General features: G+C 39.5%; 1 protein-coding gene across 3 annotated transcripts; it reads right to left on the bottom strand.

The window, feature by feature from the left end:
• Nucleotides 1–3,666: 3,666 nt before the first annotated feature.
• Nucleotides 3,667–6,390, bottom strand: LOC116362889 (zymogen granule membrane protein 16-like). 3 transcript variants are annotated; one of them, XM_031816902.1, is made up of 5 exons: nucleotides 6,232–6,390; nucleotides 5,900–5,917; nucleotides 5,701–5,753; nucleotides 5,259–5,424; nucleotides 3,667–4,562 (listed from the first exon to the last, which is right to left on the bottom strand). In XM_031816902.1, the coding sequence occupies exons 3-5, from the start codon at nucleotides 5,750–5,752 to the stop codon at nucleotides 4,196–4,198; spliced, it is 585 nt and encodes a 194-aa protein (XP_031672762.1). In that variant the 5' UTR covers nucleotide 5,753; nucleotides 5,900–5,917; nucleotides 6,232–6,390; the 3' UTR covers nucleotides 3,667–4,195. The 3 variants fall into 3 exon arrangements, with proteins under 3 accessions (XP_031672762.1, XP_031672761.1, XP_031672763.1); XM_031816901.1 differs by having other exon boundaries at nucleotides 6,228–6,367; XM_031816903.1 differs by having other exon boundaries at nucleotides 5,701–5,917; nucleotides 6,232–6,366.
• Between the last annotated feature and the right edge of the window lie 5,830 nt (nucleotides 6,391–12,220).

Raw genomic sequence — 12,220 nt, 5'->3', positions numbered from 1 at the left:
CGAGATTTATCTGTGAAGATCACACTTCTCCAGCGGGCCAGTGACCATTGAAGGTGAGCATTTTTCCCATATTAGTCAGGTACATTCCCAAACTGCAGTCAGGTCAAGTCCCTGGTGAGAACGACGAGCACACAGATGAGCTTCCCTGAGACGGTTTCTGACAGTTTGTGCAGAAATTATTTTGTTGTGCAAACCCACAGTTTCATCAACTCTCCGGGTGGCTGGTCTCAGATGATCCTCAGGGGAAGAAGCCAGATGTGGAGGTCCTTGGCTGGTGTGGTTACATGTGGTCTGAGGTTATAAGGCCGGTTGGAAGTACTGCCAAATTCTCTAAAATGGCATTGAAGGTGGCTTATAGTAGAGAAATTAACATTATCTTCTCTGGTAACTGTGCTGGTGGACATTCCTGCAGTCAGCATCTCAGTTGCACGCTCCCTCAACTTGAAATGCCTGTGACATTTTTTGGGAAACATGGGACCAACACTTTACATGTTGCGTTTTTCTGTTGTTCAGTATATATACACTGAAAACTTGTCATAAACACCTACTGTACATCATTTGAAATGTTACGCAGGTTGTGCTTTGTGATGCCTTGAGGGTCCAATACAGGGGGATACATTTACTCAGATTATTTAGTGATTCTGGTCTGAATATACAGTAGGGAAGCAGTAGTCAAGCTAACATTTTAGACTCTATAATAAGCTAAACCATGAACAATGTAGCCTTGTTCATGGTTTAACAACTATAATTTTTTAAATCACACATCATTTCTTTAAGATTTGCAACCATCCCATTGCAGTATCATCCACATTACACTAAATGCAAATAGCAAAAATCCATATAATTTTTGCCCCATTTAAATCGAAGTCTGTTCCTCAAATTAGCTCGAATTTACTGGGACTAAGACAATGTTTCAAGGAACCACAGACTTATTCTGTAAAACAAAGACAAAAACAAAAACAAAAACTAGTTAAGCAGCTTTGACTGTTGAACCATCCATATACTGTATAAACCCCATCTATCAAACTGTCTAATCTAGACCATCCACATACTGTATAAACCCCATCTATCAAACTGTCTAATCTAGACCATCCATATACTGTATAAACCCCATCTATCAAACTGTCTAATCTAGACCATCCATATACTGTATAAACCCCATCTATCAAACTGTCTAATCTAGACCATCCATATACTGTATAAACCCCATCTATCAAACTGTCTAATCTAGACCATCCATATACTGTATAAACCCCATCTATCAAACTGTCTAATCTAGACCATCCATATACTGTATAAACCCCATCTATCAAACTGTCTAATCTAGACCATCCATATACTGTATAAACCCCATCTATCAAACTGTCTAATCTAGACCATCCATATACTGTATAAACCCCATCTATCAAACTGTCTAATCTAGACCATCCATATACTGTATAAACCCCATCTATCAAACTGTCTAATATAGACCATCCATATACTGTATAAACCCCATCTATCAAACTGTCTAATCTAGACCATCCATATACTGTATAAACCCCATCTATCAAACTGTCTAATCTAGACCATCCATATACTGTATAAACCCCATCTATCAAACTGTCTAATCTAGACCATCCATATACTGTATAAACCCCATCTATCAAACTGTCTAATCTAGACCATCCATATACTGTATAAACCCCATCTATCAAACTGTCTAATCTAGACCATCCATATACTGTATAAACCCCATCTATCAAACTGTCTAATCTAGACCATCCATATACTGTATAAACCCCATCTATCAAACTGTCTAATCTAGACCATCCATATACTGTATAAACCCCATCTATCAAACTGTCTAATCTAGACCATCCATATACTGTATAAACCCCATCTATCAAACTGTCTAATCTAGACCATCCATATACTGTATAAACCCCATCTATCAAACTGTCTAATATAGACCATCCATATGCTGTATAAACCACATCTATCAAACTGTCTAATCTAGACCATCCATTTCCTGTATAAGCCCCATCTATCAAACTGTCTAATCTAGACCATCCATATACTGTATAAACCACATCTATCAAACTGTCTAATCTAGACCATCCATATACTGTATAAACCCCATCTATCAAACTGTCTAATCTAGACCATCCATATACTGTATAAGCCCCATCTATCAAACTGTCTAATCTAGACCATCCATATACTGTATAAACCCCATCTATCAAACTGTCTAATCTAGACCATCCATATACTGTATAAGCCCCATCTATCAAACTGTCTAATCTAGACCATCCATATACTGTATAAACCCCATCTATCAAACTGTCTAATCTAGACCATCCATATACTGTATAAGCCCCATCTATCAAACTGTCAAATCTAGACCATCCATATGCTGTATAAACCCCATCTATCAAACTGTCTAATCTAGACCATCCATATACTGTATAAACCCCATCTATCAAACTGTCTAATCTAGACCATCCATATACTGTATAAACCCCATCTATCAAACTGTCTAATCTAGACCATCCATATACTGTATAAACCCCATCTATCAAACTGTCTAATCTAGACCATCCATATACTGTATAAACCACATCTATCAAACTGTCTAATCTAGACCATCCATATACTGTATAAACCCCATCTATCAAACTGTCTAATCTAGACCATCCATATACTGTATAAACCCCATCTATCAAACTGTCTAATCTAGACCATCCATATACTGTATAAGCCCCATCTATCAAACTGTCTAATCTAGACCATCCATATACTGTATAAACCCCATCTATCAAACTGTCTAATCTAGACCATCCATATACTGTATAAACCCCATCTATCAAACTGTCTAATCTAGACCATCCATATACTGTATAAACCCCATCTATCAAACTGTCTAATCTAGACCATCCATATACTGTATAAACCCCATCTATCAAACTGTCTAATCTAGACCATCCATATACTGTATAAGCCCCATCTATCAAACTGTCTAATCTAGACCATCCATATACTGTATAAACCCCATCTATCAAACTGTCTAATCTAGACCATCCACACAGTCTGTGATTCGTAACAAAGTGGTGTCCCTCCCCACCACTTGTTTTGGTATACAGCTGAACATTGAACAGCTTCCCAAATCTCAGACTGTAGCTTTAACTAAAACACTATGCAGCCCCATATTGTCACAATTATATGGTGTTGATATGATATGTATTATGATTCTACACTTATTGTGGTTCTATACTGTGATTTTATTGTGATTCGATGTTCCAAACATTGCTCACTATATGTCTGTGGCAGAGAGACTAGAAATCATGAGAAAGTAATGGAAGTAAAATTTCCTCCAAATATGTGCTTCCTATTTCAAATGAAAATGGAGAACAGTCTATGAAGGAAAATAAGAGTTTTAGTGCAGAGACAGCCAACTAACACAAACATAATAGTTTGATATTGTTGATGCGATACGACATGATATATTGTGGAAAATAATATCCCGATATGTAACTATCCATTTTTTCCCTTCATTACTATTGGATAGGCGTTGCTGTTATAAATGTAGTTCCTTATTGACACCATTGAGCTAGGGTTTGTTAAGCTTATTGTAGCTTCTGGTCACTACTGTATGTATATGCTTATCAAAAGGAATACAATGGAATATAATGATTAAAGATATGCTTTTTATTCAAATGTCCATAAGCAGATGTAGCAGAAAAGGAACAACAAACAACAAATGCAGCGTGTATAAAATAGTGAAGGTGAAACTCCCTGAAACACTATTATCTCCCCATAATATTTGATTGTTCCATTAATCAAAGATATAATTAATCCTTTAAATCCCATATGATTCTTTCCTTTATTGTGATAAAATGTGATAACAACGCATGTGGTCTGTGACCCAAGCTGACAGGACTGTTTGAATATTCCTATCTTATGGATGCTTCATGAGAATTTGAACTAAATGAATTTTGAATATGTTAAGAAATATTTTATTACTGTTTCAAGTGAGGAATCACCTCAAAAGTACTTCCAAAGTACTCAAAACATTCAAATTCATTCAGTGAAATAAAAAACAGATAGTGAAATAAAAACAGTTCTGTCAGCGTCTGTCAAGCAACCGTCCAACATATAGGGTCAGTTTCCTGGACCCAGATTAAGTTTACTCCTGGACTAAAATGCATTTTTCCCCCTAATAAATAGGAGTTACTGTTTCCAGTGCTGTTTCCAGAGTACTGTTTCCAGCCCCTTCAATGTCCACCAATCCCCAGTGGGCTCCGATGGAGGTGATTCCAGCACCGTTGAAGCGACCGCTGAGGATCCTCAGCTCATTGCCCATGTTGGTTGGGTAGAAGTTGAAGGAGATTTGGTTGGGCATGCCGGCTGACAGAGTGCGCCCCATGTTGGTGGTTAACACCAGGTAGCAGATGTAGTCTGCTGGGTTGTACTTCCCAGACACCTCGACGATGGCCTCATCATTAAACAGCTCCATCACCTGCTTTACACTCCCTTCGTTACCGAACACAGGAGACCAGGTGTTGCCATATCTCAGCTGGAACCTAAAACAGAGGAAGCTTTTCACGTTGGTTGTGTTTTGATAAGGCACATTCAGACCGAGACAGCAGGTAGCGTCAGAGAATATCAAGGAATTACATTTTACATTGTACTCTGGGTTAGATACGATAACAATATTGTTTGGTCATAAACTGAATATGTAATAAACACAACAAAGAAAGAAAGGAAGAAAGAAAGAAAGAAAGTTTGTTGGGTAGTGTAGTTGGACTGAGTCAGTGGTGTTTGTTGGGTAGTGTAGTTGGACTGAGTCAGTCGTGTTTGTTGGGTAGTGTAGTTGGACTGAGTCAGTGGTGTTTGTTGGGTAGTGTAGTTGGACTGAGTCAGTGGTGTTTGTTGGGTAGTGTAGTTGGACTGAGTCAGTGGTGTTTGTTGGGTAGTGTAGTTGGACTGAGTCAGTCGTGTTTGTTGTGTAGTGTAGTTGGACTGAGTCAGTGGTGTTTGTTGGGTAGTGTAGTTGGACTGAGTCAGTGGTGTTTGTTGGGTAGTGTAGTTGGACTGAGTCAGTCGTGTTTGTTGGGTAGTGTAGTTGGACTGAGTCAGTGGTGTTTGTTGGGTAGTGTAGTTGGACTGAGTCAGTGGTGTTTGTTGGGTAGTTTAGTTGGACTGAGTCAGTGGTGTCTGTTTGGTAGTGTAGTTGGACTGAGTCAGTGGTGTCTGTTCATGGGTCAGAGTCTGCTCACCCGCTGATGTAGTTGTTGCTGTTGTAGTTGTAGTAGTAGTAGTAGTAGTAGTTGTTGTTGGTCTCCCACACTCTGACTCCCGTAATGCGCCCCTCACCGTAGGAAGCAAATGGGGTGCCAACTCCCTGACCCACCGCAGAGGAATACGAGTACGGGTCTTTGATGGCTAAAATAACATGGCCAATATGTTTACTATATTTACTATATTAATAATACATCTTTATATATACATCATTTTATTTTTACCAACACATTTCTGAAAGATATTTACATTATGAATAAAGTGCAGATGAATTATCTAAAGTACATTCTGCAATGATTTCATCCATAAGTTTATGTCTCAAAGAAGAACTCCTAAGTCTAACTGAAAAAGACAAATTGGTAAAAGCACAAAAGCTATTATTTTATCATTATAATTCAGAATTGTATTTTTATAACTCACGCAAAGCCAAGCAGCCAGCCAAGAACATTGTGACAACCAGGATTAAGAACATTCTGCAAAAGTGAGGCATCAACACTTAAGACCTTTAATTTCAGTCAATTTCACTCTCATTCCGTTTCACTTTAAATTGTAAAACTTGAAATAATGTAGTTAATAATGTTTTTCATAGTAGTTTGTCAAAACAAATAAGTAATTTTACCTGTCAGGTCAGTGTTTCCTAGGAGGGATAAGAAAATAACCTTTTAAATTGTGATGTAACAAACAGCAAACCATTCTTGAATGTCAAATGTAAACGGCTCTATAAAGTTGAACCTACTCTTGTTTACTACAATCACTCTTGCAGTGCTAAGCTACTGTCACATTAAAATAATGTCAGATCATTGAATTTAAATTTAGAGGCAAAAGGGCCAAAATGTTTGTGCCCAAGTACCAAGAGATACTGAGTATTAACTTCATAACATTTCCCACACCAGTATTATGCATTAAAAACAAGTGCACATTTTCTATTTAGTTAGTTGTGTAGTTACCCACAGTGCTATCTTGAGATGTGTGAAAACCTGTGAAAGCTTCTTGTCTCTCTGTCTCTGCCAGGTCCTTCTAGTCTACTGATTCCTCTAAGAACTGCATTTATACCTGCTGAACATTCCATCAGTTCTAGATGGAAGGAGCATGACAAAGAACACCTTTAGTCAGTCACTATTGAGAAGTCAGACATTGTTTTCTAATTGGTCGAGGCTACATTGGGAGGGGGAGTATCAAGGAAGTACTAGAAGGAAATAATAATTGTGTTCTTTTGAATTTGTAACAAATTAATGATCTGAAATAGGGATTAAAAAAATATACAATCTAACAACCGAACTTTAAAATTAAAATAAAATACCAACATCGTATGAATGTGTTCAGTCTTCAGTTATTTAATTACACCAAGAGGAACTCCTTCCCTTCAAACATTAACATGCTGAAAAAGACATGTGGATCTGATCATTAACAAGGTGCTTAGTTCATTGGTTTGCTCAAATACCTACAGTATTTTATTGTAGAATATTTGTTTCAGTACATGTATTTCAATTTAATTCTAGATGTGCAGACGAGATTCTCAATTTTTCGTCTCCATTATTGTCCAACATTTTCTGCAGTCTGTTACAATACTCACATCTCCATTAAATCACTGGCAACCTGTTCATGTTACTACAGGATAACAATCTGATTTATTTTTCTGCAGATTAACCAGAAAAATATCAGTAGGAGTTACAAAGTGATAAAATAAAAGTTTGTCTACAGATGACAAGGTGAAATACCCCGAGGCACTTGTGACTACCTATCCATAATATTTGATAGTTCAATTAACACGTTAATACAAATATATAATGAGGACTTAAGTGCTAAACAATAAAAATACATTTCAAAAAGACAAGTTAAAGGTCAATATAAATCAAAATTGCAATTTTAACAACTTTTCTGTATGTAAGTTGAGTTATCTTTTTTCTTTTAGTTGGGATAAAATGGGAATTTATCTCAATAACTACCCATTGGGCACAAACTGGTTGAATAAACATTGTTTCCACATCATTTTAATGAAATTATGTTGAACCAATGTGGAGTAGACTTTGAATTGTTGTCTGTGCCCAGCTGGTAGCTTCCCTTACTATAAGGGCACAAGGCGAGACCCAAATGCAGACACAGGAGGCAGATGGTTGAGCTCCGATATTTATTATAACAAAGAGAGTAGGCAAAGCCAGGTCGGGGACAGGCGAGAGTTCATAAACCAGGTCAGAGACCAAACAGTACCAGGCGATAGGCAGTCTCGAAGTCAGGCCAGGCAGGGGTCAGAAACTAGATCTGAGTCCAAAACAGTATACAAGGGGATAGGCAGGCTGGTAGTCAGAACAGGCAGAGTGGTCAGGCAGGCGGGTTCGGAGTCAGGACAGGCAAGGGTAGAATCCAGGAGGAATAGAAATTAACAGAGGTTGGGAAAAATAGAGGCAAGGAAAACCGCTTGTTGACTGGCACAGAGACACAGGAAACACAGGGATAAATACACTAGGGATAATTAGCGACACCTGGAGGGGGTGGAGACAATCACAAGGACAGGTGAGCCAGATCAGGGTGTGACACTTACAAAACATTTGTTTGCTGTATAACGCTAAGATAACAAGCTGAACGTATGTACTGTATATTAAATATATTTTGATAAACTCAAACATACTCATCTTTTCATTTGTTGTGGTAAATACAACCTCAAATGTGACCTGTACGTGACCCTCCTCCTTCATTGGGGTAACCTCAAAAATAACAGTGTGCATATTTAGAAAATACTCAATGATATTCTAAACATTCAAATTCATTAACCTTCAAACGGCTCAGTTAATTTATCTTAAATACCAAAAAAGTCCTGTCAGCGTCTATGTCAAACATCCAAATCGTAAAGGGTCAGTTTCCCAGACCCAGATTAATTTGACTCTTTGACTAAAAATCATGCTCAATGTAGAATCTCCACTAAAAGGAACTAGTCCCGGACTAGGTTTAATCTGTTTCCAGGGAACCAACCTAAAGAGACATACTTTTCCCCCACAAATAATTTCCAGCCTTTTCCAAGTACACCAATCCCCAGTAGGCTCCGATGGAGGTGATGTCGGCACCGTTGAAGCGACAGCTGAGCGGCCTCAGCTCATTGCCCATGTGGGCTGGGTAAAAGTTGAAGGAGACATGGTAGGGCTGGCCTGCCGACAGAGAGCGCCCCCTGTTGGTGGTGAACACCAAGGTGTAGATGTTTCCAGGGTTGTACTTCCCAGGGTTGTACTTCCCAGACACCTGTACTTCCCAGACACCTGGACGACGGCTCCATCTCCTGCTCTTCACCAGCAACGTGACCAAACACAGGAGACCAGTTGTAGCCGTATCTCAGCGGGAACCAAAGAAACAGAGAAGGATTTTCACAATAAATATAGAAAGTGTGTCTGTTGAGTAGTGTAGTTGGACTGAGTCAGTGGTGTCTGTTGGGTAGTGTAGTTTGACTGAGTGAGTGGTGAGAAATTGGATAGTGTTGTTGGACTGAGTCGTGGTGTCTGTTGCGTAGTGTTGTTGGACTGAGTCGTGGTGTCTGTTGGGTAGTGTTGTTGGACTGAGTCAGTGGTGTCTGTTCATGGGTCCAAGGGTCTGCTCACCCGCTGATGTAGGCGTTGCTGTTGCAGTAGTAGTAGTAGTAGTAGTAGTAGTAGTAGTAGTAGTAGTAGTTAGTAGTAGTAGTGGGAGTTGTAGTTGTCCCTCACCATAGGAAGCAAATGGGGTGCCACCTCCCTGAACCACCGCAGTGGAATACGAGTGCAGTTCATTCATGGCTAAAATAACATGGGCAGTATATTCAGTATATTAATAAGAAAAATGTATGTATACATAATTTTAATTTTACCAACACATTTCTCAAACATCTTAACATTTTGAAAAAAGTGCAGATTAATTAACTAAAGTACATTCTGCAATGACTGAATCCATCAGTTTTTGTCTCACGCATTGTCAACTAGCTGACCAAGAACACTGACGGACTGGATGCTGCTGAAGGGAGGACGGCTCACAATAATGGAACTGAGCAAATGGAATGGCATCAAACACATTCAGATCATCTGTTTGTTGTACTTGATACCATTCCATTAAGTTGGCTCATGTCATTACCACGAGCCCATCCTCCCCAATTAAGGTGCCACCAACCTCCTGTGGGGACAAACAAGATTGAGAACATTCTGCCAAAGATAGTCATCATTACTAATCAAATCAAATCAAATGTATTTATATAGCCCTTCGTACATCAGCTGATGTCTCCAAGTGCTGTACAGAAACCCAGCCTAAAACCCCAAACAGCAAGCAATGCAGGTGTAGAAGCACCTAATGACTTTTCATTTCACTCAGTTTCACTTTCACTCCACTTCACATCAAATGGTAAAAGTTGAAATAATTTTGTTAATAATGTTTTTCATAGTAGTTTATGAAAACAAGTGAGGTCAACCAACCCTAGGAGGGAAATAACATACACGTTTTACCTGTCAGGTCAACCACCCCTAGGAGGGAAATAACATACACGTTTTACCTGTCAGGTCAACCACCCCTAGGGAGGAAATAACATACACGTTTTACCTGTCAGGTCAACCACCCCTAGGGGGGAAATAACATACACGTTTTACCTGTCAGGTCAACCACCCCTAGGGGGGGAAATAACATACACGTTTTACCTGTCAGGTCAACCACCCCTAGGGGGGAAATAACATACACGTTTTACCTGTCAGGTCAACCACCCTTAGGGAGGAAATAACATACACGTTTTACCTGTCAGGTCAACCACCCCTAGAGGGGGAAATAACATACACGTTTTACCTGTCAGGTCAACCACCCCTAGGGAGGGAAATAACATACACGTTTTACCTATCAGGTCAACCACCCCTAGGAGTTAATAACATACACGTTTTACCTCTCAGGTCAACCACCCCTAGGGGGGAAATAACATACACGTTTTACCTGTCAGGTCAACCACCCCTAGGGGGGGAGATAACATACACGTTTTACCTGTCAGGTCAACAACCCCTAGAGGGGGAAATAACATACACGTTTTACCTGTCAGGTCAACCACCCCTAGGGGGGGAAATAACATACACGTTTTACCTGTCAGGTCAACCACCCCTAGAGGGGGAAATAACATACACGTTTTACCTGTCAGGTCAACCCCCCCTAGGAGGGAAATAACATACACGTTTTACCTGTCAGGTCAACCACCCCTAGGGGGGAAATAACATACACATTTTACCTGACAGGTCAACCACCCCTAGGGGGGGAAATAACATACACGTTTTACCTGTCAGGTCAACCACCCCTAGAGGGGGAAATAACATACACGTTTTACCTGTCAGGTCAACCACCCCTAGGGGGGGAAATAACATACACGTTTTACCTGTCAGGTCAACCACCCCTAGGGGGGAAATAACATACACGTTTTACCTGTCAGGTCAACCACCCCTAGGGGGGAAATAACAAACACATTTTACCTGACAGGTCAACCACCCCTAGGGGGGGAGATAACATACACGTTTTACCTGTCAGGTCAACCACCCCTAGGGGGGGAAATAACATACACGTTTTACCTGTCAGGTCAACCACCCCTAGGGGGGAAATAACAAACACATTTTACCTGACAGGTCAACCACCCCTAGGGGGGAAATAACATACACATTTTACCTGACAGGTCAACCACCCCTAGGGGGAAATAACATACACGTTTTGAATGGTGAAATGTGACAAACAAAACAGACATCAGTGATGTGTGCCAAAATTGCACATTTTAGAGGGGCCTTTTATTGTCCCCAGCACAAGGTGTATCTGTAAAATAATCATGCTGTTTAATCAGCTTCTTGATATGCGATACGTGTCGCATGGGTGGATTATCTTGGTAAAGGAGAAATGATCACTAACAGGGATGTAAACACATTTGTGCACAACATTTTAGAGAAATACGCTTTTTGTGCGTATGGAACATTCCTGGGATCTTTCATTTCAGCTCCTGAAACATTAGACCAACATTTTATATGTTGTGTTTCTATTTTTTATTTAGTTACAGTAGTTAGTTCACATGAAGATGTATGTAATTCATCTCTATTGAACAAAACAACTAAATGTGGAAATTCTGGAGTCCTACTATGACAGTAAAATACAAGAACTATAATCTGTTGTCAACCCAAAGTTCATGACAATCACTGGATTATGTTGCATCATGCATTCCTGCTTGGACATGTTAGATGAAACAACTTGAATACCTCAGTAGTTTATTATTTATACTTCTTAATAAAGCAATAAGAATGACTTTATAAGATGATTCATCAGGGCTGGGATCCCCAACTGTAAAATGTTGTGACACCAGAGGGAAATGTTAGTCTGGAGCTCTGTAGTAGTAACACTTAGGGTAGATGTTCAGTCAGGGGGACACGTGATTTAAAATATAACCCAAGTTGTTAGATGTACTTTTATAACGTATAAGGCTGAAGCAGACAGACAGGTAGACAGAGAACAAGAAGAAGCACAGAGTGACTGCAAAGAAGATGCTGAGACAGATAGACAGCACAACAGGGAGGGAAACCAAATCTGACTCACCACCTGGATTCGGTCTTATGTAGCAACATTTGAAATTGGTCTTTTTACATTGGTAAAAAGTAGAGACTCAGAGCTACAAAACGCTATATCATACACTGCATTTTTGAGGAACAATGGGAAAGTAATTCTACTTTGAAAGTTGATAAACTTGTAAACTCACTTTTGAGAAAAGGGCCTTTGAATGTTTTGGTAGCTACTGGAGAACTCTCCTTTGTCTACACCCATTCAGCATTGTTCACACACTCTTAAGCCAGCACCACCCATCTATTTAAGGATTCACATGTGAGGTCATGTGCTAAACAGTGAGTTGTGTAGTAAAGATGAAGATTAGAAGTGGTAGTAGCCAACAATATGGAACAATTCCAGGTAAACAGAAAGTGTCCAGATAAAA

Source organism: Oncorhynchus kisutch, unplaced genomic scaffold (genome assembly GCF_002021735.2).
Source record: "Oncorhynchus kisutch isolate 150728-3 unplaced genomic scaffold, Okis_V2 scaffold892, whole genome shotgun sequence".
In the NCBI taxonomy this organism is placed as follows: Eukaryota; Metazoa; Chordata; class Actinopteri; order Salmoniformes; family Salmonidae; genus Oncorhynchus; species Oncorhynchus kisutch.
This window is presented reverse-complemented; position numbering and strand designations above follow the sequence as displayed.

Coding starts and splice junctions, on each gene's coding strand:
- LOC116362889 (XM_031816903.1), bottom strand. CDS start 5,770: ATGCCTCACTTTTGCAGAATGTTCTTAATCCTGGTTGTCACAATGTTC. Junction 5,425..5,700: donor GGCTGGCTGCTTGGCTTTGC/GTGAGTTATAAA, acceptor ATGTTATTTTAG/CCATCAAAGACCCGTACTCG. Junction 4,563..5,258: donor AGCAACAACTACATCAGCGG/GTGAGCAGACTC, acceptor CCTCTGTTTTAG/GTTCCAGCTGAGATATGGCA.